At 34.4% G+C, this 16,206-nt stretch overlaps 1 protein-coding gene across 2 annotated transcripts; it reads right to left on the minus strand.

Annotated features, from left to right (window-relative positions):
* Nucleotides 1-620: 620 nt before the first annotated feature.
* Nucleotides 621-6,024, minus strand: LOC137949873 (palmitoyl-acyl carrier protein thioesterase, chloroplastic-like). 2 transcript variants are annotated; one of them, XM_068796100.1, is made up of 7 exons: nucleotides 5,877-6,024; nucleotides 4,600-5,210; nucleotides 4,277-4,410; nucleotides 2,944-3,057; nucleotides 2,596-2,767; nucleotides 2,432-2,500; nucleotides 621-1,157 (listed from the first exon to the last, which is right to left on the minus strand). In XM_068796100.1, exons 2-7 carry the CDS (start codon nucleotides 5,104-5,106, stop codon nucleotides 879-881), a joined length of 1,275 nt encoding a protein of 424 aa, XP_068652201.1. In that variant the 5' UTR covers nucleotides 5,107-5,210; nucleotides 5,877-6,024; the 3' UTR covers nucleotides 621-878. The 2 variants fall into 2 exon arrangements, with proteins under 2 accessions (XP_068652201.1, XP_068652202.1); XM_068796101.1 differs by having other exon boundaries at nucleotides 5,834-6,024.
* Between the last annotated feature and the right edge of the window lie 10,182 nt (nucleotides 6,025-16,206).

The following is a 16,206-nucleotide window of genomic DNA, read 5'->3' on the forward strand; positions in this document are numbered from 1 at the left end:
AGAATAAAATTTGTACCGAGTAAATAGGTTAAGGAATCACTCCAGTATGCAGTACCCATTAACATATGATTTAGGAAATAGCAGAATAAATAATCAGGTAAAAATTAGGCGAGGCTGAATGTACTGAAGTTTTAAAGTTTTAAAACTAAATGGAGTTTACATGTATCATAATTGTTAGTGATTAATAGGTTTTTTCCTAGAGAATTTGTTCTCAATACAATAGATTCTAGCTTTGATTTTCCTCGCCTCCCATCAATCCAATAACATACCCACACTGACCAATGGTTTATGCCCAAAACTCAAGGCTAAAGAAAACTATACTATAAAAAAGAAAAAGCAAACGCAATAAAAGAGATAAGATGGAATAACGACATTTGGAGAAGCAAGAGGAGGCATATGACAGGTAAGTGTTTTTGTCGCGAGATAGGTGTCGTCTTTTGATTCTTTGTTCAGAAAATCCGTAGCCCACACGACAAGATCTCACCAATAGGCTGACGAATATTTTTTGTGATCCCACTAAACCTCATCTAAAAATCTTATGCATGAACTCGAAACATAGAGATGTTCAAACTGAGTAGTAGAGTTTTGTGAACCACTGTGCACGAGTTTTACACACTTGATGAATATTGAAATTCCACAAACTGGACACAATCCTCCTTTTATACAAGAATAGAGCGCCAGTTCAGAGAAGCAAGAATTATAGAAAATGAAAATACGGTGGCTACTTACATTGGCTTCAGACAAGTAAAAAAGAAAGAAACAGAAAAAAAATAAATATGGAATGGATGTATCTGGACTCCGGACTTGCAGATTTTCTACACTTGGACCGACAAAAAAGGCACTTACTTGTCCTTTCAAAGCGGCAGATGCTCCATTTATTATGCACTCTCAGCCGGCATGTGATCAACCACGCTAGCAAAGTGATCCGAACGCTTGGGCCTCCATCTAGTTCTTCCTCTAACCACCTCCGCCCCATCCTCCAGGCGAAGTAAGTGCTCACATTCAAGCCCACCACCCCCATCATCCTCGGTTCCCTCGCCACACTTGCGGGAGACAGCAGTCAGAGACTGCACCACGCTATCCTTTCTGCACTCCCTCCTGTACTCCAGATTCATACCTGCAAGTTCGTGACTCTCCAAAATCCTTCTTGGGGTGCTCTGCAAAATCAGCAGGCCAATTCTTATAATTCAGAACAACTACAAGAACATGCTTCATTCTGTTTATAGACAACACATTCAATAATTACTAGTTTTTAAGGAGAACATATCAAGCACACCAAGTTGCAATCCACCCTCTCATCATAGATCTCATTACTTCTTTCTTCTCTCTCCTTCACCATGTATAAGCAGAGATCAATAGGAAAACCGAGTACAAAGCCTTGGGCCGTGCTTTATTTACTAGTCTGTATAAACTTCAAGCTACATCAAGAGCTCCTTCAATAACAAAAGAAAAAAATACAGTAACCTACTTTAGGTGCTCTTGTAAAAATCAACATTCCTACTTATTCCTAAAACTTCCATTCTACATCCCCATTTGCCCCAAAATATATCAATACAACCTACTATTTCATTTTCTTCTTTTGCATGCTCAAGAAGGGAGTATATATGCTAGAAAACTTGGAAGTTCTGCTCCAATTCTTTTTAGTTTATCCAGATTCTGCAACATGTAGATCAAAAGGCAGTGGCCTCCTAACTACCAATATACCCACTAGACTAGACCACGGTTAAGGTTCCAAAACTAAATGAAAATAGTACCCATTAGTGGCCATCTGAATTCCTTCTTTAAGTTGAAAATAGACGGGATTCAAGTACATTTTCTATCAATGAGTGACACTGAAGACCCCTCAACATGAGCCAGCTAATCAGAATACACAAAATAAGATAATCAATTGTTTCTCACCCACCTCCCTCAACTCGATTCAGCAAATCATAAGCTGACAAACAAAGATTCCAACACTCTCTGGATTTCTTCTATGAACAGTCGACATCAGCCACAAATATTGCTGAACAGAATGCCTCCTCCATAAAAGTTTAGGCAGATTAAACATAAATCTCTCTCTCTCTCTCTCTCTCTCTCCTCAGTGGATTTCTTTGGTGAAAAGCAAAAACTAAATGATAACAGAACTAAAAAATACAGTCAACATCAACCGCACTTAACGGCTAACAGAGTGCCAACTGCATAAAAATTTAGGCAGATTTAAACACTCACTCTGGATTTCTTTTGTGAAAAACAAAAATTTTATAATAAGAAAGCTATTAAAATACAGTCAACATCAACCACAGGTATTGGTCAACAGAGTAATAACTGCATAAAAGTTCAGGCAGATTGAGACATAAATATATTTGAGCTTCACCACAAGAGAAATGGGAATACAGAAAAACCATAGACAATGAAATGAAAAGAAATCTAGGAGATGTAGCCTATGAACTACCTCAAGAATCCAAGCAATATACTTGACATTGTTCACATGCTGATTGACATCCAAATCGCTCCATCGAGGCTGCAGAATATTTAAAAGGCACCCATGGTCATTGCAAGAGAAGGAAAAAGCCAAGTCAGAATGAAAAAGGAAAAAAAAAACTATTAATCACATACAGCCAAGCCTTTTTGAACAAAATCAGCAGTGTTGTCATCAAGCTTTGGTAACTTCCTGCTATCCTCATTCACTATAGGATCACGATGTGCAAAGTATGGTTCTATTTCCCCTCTAACTTCTTCTGGAAGTTTTGATAACTTCCTTGTCTTTTTATTCATTATCACCCAAACACTGCATGTTTACATCAAATTCAATTAGACATGATTTAACTCCAGTCATCTAACATAAAATTTTATGGTCTCAAATCCAGCATATAAATACTAAATCCAACCAAATGACTCATTCCATAAGAATGAACCTATAATGAAGTGAACTTGTTTCCAAGTTTGTTTTCAACAATTTCCAACCTTGTAGCCCGTGTATAAATTTGGCCTGTGTTTGCATTACGGATAAGCCAATCACGGCGTAATCCGTTCTTTCCAGTTGCAGAGACCCAAGTGTCCACTTCAACAACATCTCCCCTGTGATAACATTAGAACAAGAACACAGGATATAAAAAAACACATCCCAGTTCATATAGGAAAGAACATTAAAAAGCTAAAAAATGTTGGTAGAATGTTAAATCATCAATTGTAACCATTCAAAGTGAGTATTCAAAACTTTAATACTTCAGTCTCCTTAAATGAAACCAATAGACTTTGGCTGCACTTCATCATGGCTTAAATACAAGAGCCAATTTCTACAATAAAAGTTGAATGAACCAGAATGAACAGATAAAATCAATCCTCAAAAGTTTTATGTCAGCCTAAACCAGTCCAACCACAATGCAACTGAGAAACATAAAGAACGTGTGAAATTAGGTTAACAATAGGGTTCTAAAGCTTTCATATAATCGACATCCCATATTTAAATAGCACCCTTTGCCAGTGAGTAACTTTTTTCTGACTGTCATACTGCTAATCCAAAAATCTGTCTAACTCTAATTCCAACCACCATGAATGTGTCTAACTGTAGCATCTTTATTTTCCCTATCATGGAGAAACGAAACTTATTTAACCAGAAGATATTGGAAAACAAGTACAAATAACCAAAGAAACTAGATATGCTGAAAAGTCAAAAGAAGATAAAGTTTGACAATTCGGACCATGATTTACTGATACTGACAAGCATACAGGAATGAAACATTGGTCAAGCCTACTCCCAAAATGACATGCCCAACAGAGTTCCAATTTTGATGAGAACAGAATTGTGAGATAGGACCATTTCACAATAAACAAGGAAAAGGACATCCATTCCAGATGCTTCTTACTTGGTAAATGGAAAGCCACATTATACAGAAAAAACTTCTGGGGTTGAGATGTCTAGACAACAGAAGTTTAGACAGGTACTTAATTACTTTACTAGGCAACAAAACAAAGTAGCGAATTACATAAAGAAAGAGATCAAACATTACACGTATGTAAATTAAGAGTTGCATATTGCAAAGTAAACAGAGAACTTTTGGAAGCATGTTTACTTCACACAGCATAGGTATATATAGTAAGACACATAAGCCCCTAATTCACACAATGGATAAAGACACCGCAACTGTGCCTACAATACTCCTAAAACAAGGCTAAGCTAAACGCTGGCAGGAGAACACTTAAGGTTGTGCCTACATATTGAGTTCTGTAGAAAACTTCATTCAAAGAACCAATTTCAGGAAATTTGCAGAAGGCTCATGAAGTCAGATATACTAACCACAAAGGATAGCAATCCACGAGAACCTGCATCTTAGCAACAACCCATATCAGATCTCTCTTACTCATCTCTGGTGTTGAACCAAACCCACCACTCATGAGCCCCGCACACTTGGCATGGTTAAGGGCAGTCTCCTGTCCACAATAAAAAGTGTGAGACAGCCGTAGTCCTTAAAGCTAAAAATTAGCATATACCAATGTATAATTAGAAAGAGAGGAAGGAGAAGGGAGAGGAAGATAGAAAACAACGGAGACACGTTGGAAAAATACTTGAAACAGCGCAAAAAAAGAAAAAGAAAAAGAAAACAAATAACAAAATCTTGCCTGTAAGTGATTCATTGACGTCTCTATAGATGCTGTACGATCTGCACCAATCTCATAGGACCTAATCATGAAATTCTGCCTGAACACAATTCCATCCTGCACAATCCTGCCCAGGCCAAACGGATCGACTAGCATATCAGGCCGCCTGGGCTTCCAGTCAAGATTTGTCCATTGCTTTTCAGCTGCTAAGAAGATTGTCGTGATCGCAGCAAGAAGCATGCTCCAGTCCGGTAACTGGTTGATGAAAGTCCTAGGAGGCGGGGACGGAGCAGAATCCTCGTCCTTTGCACTTTCCAATGCGAGGCCTACCTTAGTACCATTTATTTTAGGTGAGGCTTGGGCATTCGCCTTAACCTGCAGCCCACCAGTAGAGGCCGATTTTGGTTTGATGCCACGTGCATCCAAATTATCAGGACCTCCAGCAAGCTTCATGGATGTTTTCGATGATGTCGTCGAAGAGGAAGATGTGATCGGAAAAAAAGCCGAAGCAGCGGCGGAGGCAGCCATTTGTGAACAAGCGAAATCAGTCAGATCAGGGAACAAGTCAGCCAGATCCTGAATCTCTTCGTGAATCTCCTCTCTCGGATCAGCAGGAATACACTAAGTCAATCCTAAGGACAGCCACCATCAAAATCGTAAAAATGTAGTTCAGACTATGTTCAAAAACTTCAACCACAGAAATATTGACAGATCATTAACAGAATTTGTTTACTAGGACACCACAAACTTCATTTCACAGCAATAATGACGCGAGCTTTCTTAACATCTTGACAGCATCGCCGATTATTAAAGGAGCCAGCTTTTCAACTCAAGAAAAAAGGATGATCAAAAGAAGAAGTTCAAACTTTTAACAAAAAAACTAGAGCGATAAATAGCAGAAGATTCCTTGCACAACGATACACTAGATGAAGACTACTCGTAAGCCTTGTAACAGACCAAGGACGAAGGCAATACACAAAAATTAAGGCTACACGATTACTCTCAACAAAAAGCTGCCGTTTTTCAGATCTACCATAAACCGAAGCATCTGACCGTCCCTCCTAAAAACCTTGAATTACGCTCAAAACACGTAAAAAAAAACCTTGAATTATGCTCAAAACACGTATAAAAAATCCAAACCAAAGCATTAAAAAAAATCGCAAGCAAAAAGACAACAGTAGAAATCAAAGTTCTAAATCAGAAATTCAAACAGAAAATATAAAAATAAAAACAAGCCAAACAAAAGAAGACGTACAACATAGATCAAAATGCAGCAGCAAGGAAAGAAAACCCCCGACCTTTGGCAACACTGATCCGGAGTAGACCTGCCATGGCCCTCCTTTTTCTCTGCAGACTCGTATTTTCAGAAATAAGAGACGAAACAAAAGTCAGGAAAGAAAAAGTCGACCCCAGAGAAAAGAAAGGGTACGAGTCTGGGCTTGCGGTTTTGGATGGTGGGAATTTAGCCGTCGCCTCTTCGCCTATTTATACTCACGACCGGCCTCCCGCCTCCGCCGTTCAAGTTCGCCTTCGTACAACGAAGCCCTTCCCCGCGCTGACCTAACTGCCCTCACATTATCCCAAAATACCCCACCAGTCCAGCGAAATTTCAAAAAAATGAATAAATAAATAAATATTCAAAAATAAATCAAAGCAATTTCAATTAAATATAATATCCTTTTTATATTTTATTTTTTTGAATTTTGAGATAAGTAATTTCAGTTAGCACAACAATCTTCAAATCATATAAGACAAAAAAAAACCCAATTAAGTAAATAAAAATCCTTCATTTTCATTTATTTTTTGTTTTAATATTTAAAAGTAAGGTTCTAAGAAAAATTGTAAATTTGGAAGGATAAATCAAAAACTTCAAAGCCTTCAATGGATAATAAAAACTGAACAGAACATGAACAAATTAATGAAGAACAACTCCATGGATGTGACTCAAAATTAAAAAAAAAAAAAAAAGAATTGAATAAAACTTACTTAAAAAGTTTATTTATTTTTTATTTCTACTTTAAAAAAAATTTCCCTTATTTCACAATGTTTTTTCGCTAGTTCAAATTCAAAATCAGGTCAGTATTATATTCATCGACGAATGCTTGGGATGGACATTTCGATTGTATAAAAATTAATTGATCGCTGTAGCTGACAATTACAAACACATTGAAACAGATTCATAGAGACAGATTGGAAGAAGAAGTAAAAAAAAAATTGGAGCAGGTTAGACTCAGCAATCTATGAAATCTGAGAAGTAAACCTGATTCTTGGATTGGGAAGAAGGAAGACTGTAATTGGCAGTGGTGGTTGAGTTATGTTTATTCGCTCTGTTTGATCAAATTTGAACGCAGTTGGATAAGGTTGAAAAATGGCGAGGCATAAAACCTCAACAGACTTGGGTCTTCGGATAAGGAAATTTATCAGCCTCAACTGCATGATTTAACACTCCTAGATTCAAGCTAATCGAATTAAATAAAGACGATACAAAACGAGGTAATGCTTTTCTAGATTTCATCCCTGAGATTTGACACATCTCGGCGAGGATAGACGACGGAGGGCTGGCAATTTCACGGCCATTAACGCTTAGACAGCCTCAAAAAAGAAACCAGAGCGTCAGGGAGAATTTGGGAGGAAAACCAAGTAAGTTGAAGGTTACCCTCGACAGGTGTATGTCTGCATCATCGCAACTCCATCCAACGACTCTCAAGCTGCAATTAATGGAGAATCTCCGGTAACTGGAACTCTTTCCGAATTATCGGCACTTTGATGGTAGAAACAGGGATCGAATTCGGGCCCCTCTCCCCTTTCATCTCAGCAAGTGGAGCCCCTGAAGAAGCGGGCAGAGGCGGCTTCTCTCTGATCCATCGCCTTTCACGAATTAATAGATTATACGACAAAGAGTGATAGTGTATATGCACCAATTTCTGCCAAGCATCCTACTTAAGAAAGTTGAAAACGGTAAATAATTTCCTATTTAAGTAAAAGTGAAAGTGATTACACTCATCACACACTCTCTCTCTCTCTCTCTCTCCTCTCTATTTATTTTTATTTATTTAAGATAATATAGATAATGTAGATTTTTATATTTAAATTATAATAAAACATATTTGTGCTATTATAAAATAATATTTATTTATTTTTTAGTAATTATATTATTAATTTATACTATATTAAAGTATATCTTATGTTATTAATTAAATGCTATATTTATTTATTATTGTTATTACTATATATTAAATTAGTGATTCAAGAGTGATGATTAAAATATTGTTAAAGTAAGAATTTGATCATGTATCTAAGTATTATAAAAGTATACATTTTTGTTGAAGTATTTTATTTTTTATAATTAATTAGTACACCAGTTAATTTTAACTCGTAATTATTGCATTAATTTAGACTAAACTGCAATCTATCTTAATTTTTTAATGAAGTATCTTTATTTAATTAATTATTATGTTAATATATTTTAATATTACATTAAATTGCTTATTATAAAAGTAACCACGTTTGTTTAAGTTTATTATCTGTTTAAGTATATGATTTATTTAGGCATATTATAAAAAGTAACCCATTCTCTTATTTACACTATATTTTTCATTTTAGACACTAACACAAGAAAGTGTTTTCCAATGTATTTTACATCGAGCATACTAACACAAGAAAATTATTGAATTGAATTTCCCCCTTAGGCTATTCTATAGACCCTTTTTAAGATCACATCCATCCATGTGTTATTTTCCATAGGAAAAAAATGTTTTTTTTTTGTTACAATTTTAAAAAATGCACGGTAATTGGAATAGGTAAAAGAAAAATAACCCTTGCCAGTTCCATCCATTACCTGTCACCATCCCTTATTCTAGTTGGAGAGGAAAAATAATTATGTAATAACTTCAGTCTCCCAAGGAATGCATGTACTTGACTTATCAAAAAAGATAAATAGATTATCCCGTGCATTTATAATTGGTATTTTTTTTATTGAGATCATTTAAAATGATAAAATAAACCAATTAACATTCTTTTAAATAATGTAATCTCTATAAAAATTTAAAAAATTGGGTGCAAACAAAGTAATGAGTCATCCCTTCTTTGTCTCTTACAAATTAAAGAACCTTCTCCTCTTTTGTTTTTTTTAATCAAAATAGTGCGCATTGAAATTAGAGTTCAACTAGAATCATTTAATAGAATTATTTGTTAGTGTCCCTGGTTGAAAATTTATATCGATTTTTCTACCATATATATTTCCAAGAAATCTTCAGATAAAATCCTATTAGTGTTTTACTAGGAAATTACAAGGAAAATAAAATAGACTTATTAGTGATTTTCCCGGGAAATAAATGGAAATTAATAATTAATCTCTTATATTACCATACTTATTCAATAAATTTTCAGTAAAAAAAATGTCAAATACAAAATTACCTTGTGTTAAAAGTATTATAACATCAATTGTCAAATATTTATTCAAATTTTTTTTATGTGGTTTCTCGGCCTGTGGAAAATCTTACCTGAAAAATTATATAATTTTTATGATAATAATTTAAAGTTAGAAAAGTGTTTGAGGAAAGATAAGGCTTCACGTAGGGTGACTAAATAAATTCACCGTCAAGAACGAAAGATTTTGGAGCCCCCGGATTACTGCTCGTATCACTTCCTCCACGATGAAAGTATGGGAATCCTCTCTGCTTTCTGCTCCCGTTCCTGAAACTTCAAGCCGTCCAACCCACTTAGTTAGCAGTTAACAGTCACACGTTAGACGGTTGTCGGTGCCATTAATATAGCAGAGAACCAAAGCGGCTAGCTGTATCAGATGGACGACTTCTCTGCGTCGTTAGATAATGAATGTGTTTTTGGTATTTCCCAAATAAGCAAATCTGATGAAAAAAGGAAAAAAAAAAAAAAGGAATTAAACTCTGTTAGCTGTTTGTACTGACGACGAGGTTTCTTCCGGTAATTCTGAGTCGATGACCTCGAATCTCTGTTATTATACGTGTTTTCTTATTTAAAGATGATTAGCTTTCACTCTTGATTTTAATTAGTTTCTTCAATCTGATCGAACTATTCTGTCAGATTTCGTTGGCAGCGACGATTTCAACTAAATTTATTCATGGCAGCGGCAGTGGTGACATTCAATACTGGATCCCCATGCAGCGGAGTATGGACACGTCTCATTTCGCTCACAAATGAGATGTGGAGCAGAACGCTCGTGAGATGAATTTCTGCTTTCTGGCTTGGAGATGGGACTGCGCCACCTAGATTTGGTGGCGGCATATCTGATGGCCAGTGGGGCCTGTTGACCCTTGAATGCCTGAAAACGAAACCATCTTGGTGTTCTGAAAAGTATTTTTCGATTTTTGACCCTCGTGGGATATCACAGCTTGGATCATCGCCAACCCTTATTTATTTCTCACAGTTAGAAGTCAAGCTCGATTGCAGGTAAAGTTCATCGAGTCTCCCTGGACATGGAACGCTGCCTTGCTGCTTTTAACAGGTTCTTGTTCACCTAAACTTGCCTATAATTAAACCCAATCAAAGCAGACGAAGAAAAATTCCGTCTTCGGGTTCGGGAAATAATACAAACACGAGGGAGCTATGGTAGCCTATTTTCATTTGATTTTTCTCTCGTCTCAACCTCCGCCATCCACCAAAATAAAAGCCGTGAAGATATATAATCCAATTAGTGTTACCGTCGTAAAAAACTTCAGAGGAATCAAACCGTTTTTGCTGTAGAAAGTAGTTGGATCGATATGCTTGAAGATGGTGGCACTTTGGGCTGTTAATCCACAAGAACTGACCATTCGACTTCATCATCGGAGGGAGACCCAGCAGGTATACAGAGATCATAGTCTAGTTTGAACAAGGAAGGAGCAGAGAAGCCGCATCGTAAATATATATAAAATAGCTTTTCTGTTCACGTAAATTAATTGGGTTCAGGCAGATTTACTTAAAAAACAACCCAGAACTTTGGAGACATGTACTGCAAAATCGTCAGAGTCGTGTGTGGCACAAGGAAGGATTGTTCTTCATTTAAAGCCGATCGAGGCTGCTGCTTCCCCACTGGGACCCTTTTTATATGAGCTCTCTGGCATGTCAAGTCTCCTCCGTCAATTCGATTTGAAAACTGAAAATTATCCATTGACACCTGCGCAGCCGTGCTGTGACTTGCGGCAGATAGAAATGAAAGAGGAAAAGGTGAGAAGGAGATTGGTGTCTTTAATGAACACGGTTGAGTGATTGAAGCTAGGAGTCTAAACTCCATGAGGTTGTGTTGCCATGAATGGACGGTTGAGTGAATACGTCCGTCTTTGTACTGGAAATGGGAAAGTCCAATCAGTTTTTGTCTGAGGAAGATAGAGAGAAGGTAAAAGACGATAGATATCTGAAAACTAATGGCGTGGAAGTGACGAGTAAATGAAGGTGAAGGGTTAGGTGAGCTAACTGGCCGCTTTGCAAGCTTGGCGTGTTTGTAGTTAGTGCAGTTGGTATGGATTTACAGCACGGAAGCTCCCTCGTTTTTTGATCGATTAAGCGATATTGCTTTTATTTTCTTGTCCTTGATTGTTAATGATTCAATAATGAGAATGAATTGCTGGAAGTTGGGCAAAAAAAGATGTTAAGGGGAAGTTGGCCAGAGAAAGAAGGGTGTCTCTTATTTGAACAACAAACAAAGGTGACGCTCTCTCTCTCTCTCTCTCTGGGACATCAAACCTGACACGTAGAGGTGTCAATATGTACTAGCCATTAACCCATTTCTTAATGGGGGTTGAACCATTAACCAATTTGTTCACGTGTTTAATATTTTTAGACCCAATAACATATTTGGCTAGTTCAGTTATAGTTGATCATAAGGAGTTGGTGTGAAATGTAAGCTGCAATTGAGTCTTTACATAGAAATTTAGATAGGGCTTTTTAATAGAAAATCACTCACACATGGGACACATGAGAGAGAGAGGCAAGCCACACTCATATACATGGATAGGTCCATACCCACATGTATGCACACATACACACTATGGTAGACTCCCTTTTCTTACACGAGTAAATATATATCTAAAAATATATTAAAATAAATTATCAAATTATGTGAGGTCTTAGGTTTACGTTAATTAGGGACATATTAATTATTAAGTTAATTTCTTAAAATGAATTATTAAGATAAAATATTTATTTTATTTAATATAAAATAAACTAATTTTTTTGTCTAACTACCATGTTTATGTTATTAAAATCATTTTTATATAATTATTAGTAAATTATACAAACCTCTATAATACATATGCTACAACTTCCAGATTCCTATATAATACATTTATATAGATCAATATGTAACAGTGTCAGAAAGGAAATTCGATCCAAATCAATCTGATCCCCAAAATAAATGGGTTTGGATTGGATTTTAAATTTCAAACTCTAGTTAATTATTTGTAAATAATTTATTTTACTAATTAATATTAAAGTTTTTTACTTAGGAAATTTTCTTCTACGATTCTTATTTACTAATTGAATGACTCTTAGTGTACCATTCTAAAACTTTAAAGTTTAAAGATTAAAACTTTTGCCTATTGATTTGCTTAGTTTCAAACACAACTCTAAAGTCAACTCCTTCCAAGTAACCGCTCATGGTCATTGGACCTCATTCCATTCCCTCTCCTAATTGTTGTTAATTGACTTTGGCATTTTTGGTAGAGGGAAACTATCAAAAAATCCTAAATCTTCCCTCCTTTGATGTATGATTCCTATTTTTATGACAAATTTAACCACTTCTTATTGCAATCTATCTAGAATTTCCTTTTACCCTTTATTTTCTTCATTTCTCTCAGAGTTTTCTTCTATATAAATGTTTGTCTCAGTCATTGAGGAAGAAACCCCCGTTTAGATAGCGGACTCTTCCTATACTCTTCATTTCATGAGGAAGAGAAGTTTGTATCTTGTATTTTCTTTTATTATGATAATGATATAACCAAAAAAAAACCCTAGAGTTTGTTGGTAGCTATTGGGGGGGACTAATCTCTAGCACTTTTAGATACAACCTTAAAATCTTTCCCAATGGACTAAATCTATCAAGTTTATATCTCTCTACCAACATATTCGAGATTCCTTAGAGTCTTTGTTCACTTAAATAAAATTAAAAAGAAAAAAAAGGGTATTGTTTCACAAATAAATCGTTGCTTAGCTAGAATTCTAATTCAGTAGTAATTACTCACCCAAATGTCTATTGGGAAGGGGCGACAGGCATACCGATACATGCATGTGTCAAAGCTTAAAAAAAGTGTTTTAGATGTTATTTAATGTATACTATCCAAGATGTATTAGGTTATACATATCAGGTTTTGGGTAATCCTATAAGACATATACTTTCAAGACATAAGGTTGACAGTAGATAAAGAAAAGAAATTAAAAATAGATATTAGCAATTATCTAATCTCATTAAAATGCAGCAAAAAAAAATACTTAATTAAAATTTACACTTCAATATTTAAAATGAAGAAAGAATGATTTTAAGCAATGTTTACCATTTTTCTTTATTGAATTAAATTATATAACGTTGTTTCATTTTGAGAAGAGCAATACATGTAAATAGTTCAAATTGAGAGGGGCGATTCTTACAACTTACTAGTAGATAAGGACATTAACTAATCTTAGTTTTTTAAAGATAAGTCATGTAGTCCAATACAATATCACTACTTTGGCTAATTTGAGAGCAAAATTTTAAGTTGTCACATGAGTAAAGTAAAGAAAATCAACATAACAATAGACCTTGCGAAACTATTTGGGAAACCACATTGTGAAGCAATTTGATATAAATAAGCCTAATTGACTTTTTATATTTTATGACTTTTTTGTTTTTATCCTTTATGGCTTATATATTTTTTATGTTTATTACTTTTTGTTTAATCTTCATGTTTCCTTTTCAATTTATTTACATGATTTCATCTTATTCATAAAATACTAAAATTTTAAAACTAGGACTATTTTATTTTTTAATATTTATTTTCCATTTTTTATTTTCTATTTTAGTTTATTTGATATTTTCCATTTTCTAATGTCTATTTTAATCCATTTTATCTATTATAATTTAAATTTAATATTTTTTTTATTTTTAAAAGAATTAAGAAATCCTATTAATTTATTTATGAACTATTATTCTTGCATTTTCATATTTTATAACTAATTAAAAATACAATATCTTTTAACATATTTTTGTTTATTTACAAATGAACATGTGCATTGTATTTTACTATTTTTTATTGTTATGTCTTACGATTTTATTTATTATATGATTTTTTATCCTTTTATGAATTATATACGTTTTTCCTATTTACTTATTTTTGTTTAATCCATTATTTATCTTTCCTTTTCCTTTTCTATTTTTAATTTATTTCAATTCTCAATCTTTACTAAACTTTTTGTTTATTGTTGTTATGATATTCGACACTACTTTGGGTAGATGTTCAATTGTAATATTGATAAACAAATTTAATCTCCTTGGTAAATTATTGTCAAAAAATAATATTCAATCTTCATGGTGATTGTTGTTATGATATGTTATGCTACTCTAGCTAATTGTTTGATTGCAATGGTACGCCGATTGCTAGATTGGCATAAAAAATAATCTTGAAAGAACTTTTCTACCTTTATAACCATTATTATTATTATATTCTATGCCACTTTAGCTAAATGTTCGATTTCAACACCCTTGGTCTCCATGGTAGATCAATCCCAAGATATGCTTTTAAACAACCATTGGAAAAAACTTTTTAGATGATCATTGTTAGAAATTATGATATTCAATGCCACTTCAAGTAAAAGTTTGATTACAATATCGACAAATAAATTGGGTCTCCATGGTAAATCAATCGCAAAATAGGCGCTACAACAATTTGTTGACCATAGGTTGACTCCCATGTTGCTTTTGATGACAACAAAACTAAATTGATCTAACAACTTGAAAACCTAAGTATTTCAAATACTTTACATTCAAGAGTAAATGCATCTCTAGCTCTAAAGCTTCAAGCCAAGCTCAAGACCTTAAGCACCATTGAAGAACGTCTATGTAAGAAGATAACAAGAAGACTATAGTTCAAGTGAAATAGTCAAAAAGTCACAACCCAGTCACTTATGTAAGAGAGTATCCTAAATTCCCTTATATTAGTGCAAATATGAAATCAGAGCTCTAGGTCATAATTTGCACTTAGACATGTTCATGACCATCATAAACATCATTTAAAACATGTTTGAGCACTTAGAGAAAAAATATTCCCATGTTTTAAAGTCAACATTATGGAACTGACATTAGAATGATCGATCAGCCACTGGTGGTGATCAATCATCCAAAACAGTGCAAGCCAAAAATATAAAAAATGATCGATTAACTATAATCGATTGATCGATCATCTAAAATATGACCATTTCATACTATAACACATGATCGATCATTCCACTTGGATTGATTGATCATTTCTATCCAGCAAGCAAATTTCACATGGAATGATCGATCAAACATAACCTTGCTAGTAAGAGACATAAAACATGTTCGATCATAGAAACACACTGGTTGATCATACTTGTATTGCACAGTCAAAGGGAATTTTGATTGATTGATTATTCACTGGTAATGATCTATCAACTTAATTTTTATGGACCAACGATAATATATTGATTGATCAGTCCATCGATCAATAAGTTATTGTTTGACAGAAAAGTAGTCATTATGATTGATTGATTGAAAGTGCTTTAGAGTGAAAGAGAGAGCCTCACACCTTTGAAAAATCTCGTTTCTCTTTCATTAATCCTTGCATTCATATAATCCAAACTCCTTCATCATTTCACATCATACTAAAAATGAAGAGGAAGTATGTCTCAAGGAAAAACATCACTCCAAGTTAGGGTGTATTTTTACCTTTCTTTTACTTTTATTTGTGAAAGGTTCATCTAGAACCTATATAATCTAGATAGAAATGCCTAGCTAGAGCTAGAATCTAGCAACAATCTCTTGGGAAGACTGATATTGAAAAAATCGTGTATTGAGCTACACATGGCTAAAGAGAGGCAGAATCTCTTTTGTAATTCAAGGTATTAGAGCTTTTGAGAATAGTGGAATTTTCCCAAGCAAGGGTTCTTAGGTGGTGACTACCATTAGGGGAACATCAATAACAAAAAATCTCTTTGTCCTTATGGTGTGTGCATGTTACACTTTATCTTGACTTGCTCTTATGCATGATTTTTAGTTACATGCACAACTTGTTTTTAACTATAAGATAAAATCACCACCTCTTGATAAGCTACTTGGGCCAACAATTGATATATGAGCAAGTCAAATACTTAATTGAATTCAAAATCCCTTGGATTTTGTAAAAAATTAAATGGCATCTTAAGACAAATTGCTCATTCTTGATGGACAATCTACCAACCGTCCACCTTTGTTCAATGAAACAAAATATGGAGGTTGAAAGGTAAGAATGTAGTTCATCCTTCAATCCATGGATTGGGACATATGACATATAACCAAGAATGACACTTTTGAGCTTCATAGGCTCGAAAAAGGCCTTCCATTTGCGAAAGAATTTAATGAGCTGACTAGGGATGATAAACATCAGCTTAAAATAAACTCTAAGGCCATAAACCTCTTGTTAT

Source organism: Aristolochia californica, unplaced genomic scaffold (assembly GCF_029961685.1).
Source record: "Aristolochia californica isolate CCGP_79_NKW_82.1479 unplaced genomic scaffold, dmAriCali1.0.hap1 SCAF_14, whole genome shotgun sequence".
NCBI classification, from domain to species: domain Eukaryota; kingdom Viridiplantae; phylum Streptophyta; class Magnoliopsida; order Piperales; family Aristolochiaceae; genus Aristolochia; species Aristolochia californica.

Excerpts from the sequence above, each read along its gene's own strand:
- LOC137949873 (XM_068796100.1), bottom strand. The coding sequence starts at position 5,106 with ATGGCTGCCTCCGCCGCTGCTTCGGCTTTTTTTCCGATCACATCTTCC. Across the intron at positions 2,768-2,943 it reads ATTTATACACGGGCTACAAG|TGTTTGGGTGATAATGAATA; the intron begins GTTGGAAATTGT and ends GTAAACATGCAG. Across the intron at positions 2,501-2,595 it reads TTGTTCAAAAAGGCTTGGCT|CCTCGATGGAGCGATTTGGA; the intron begins GTATGTGATTAA and ends AATATTCTGCAG.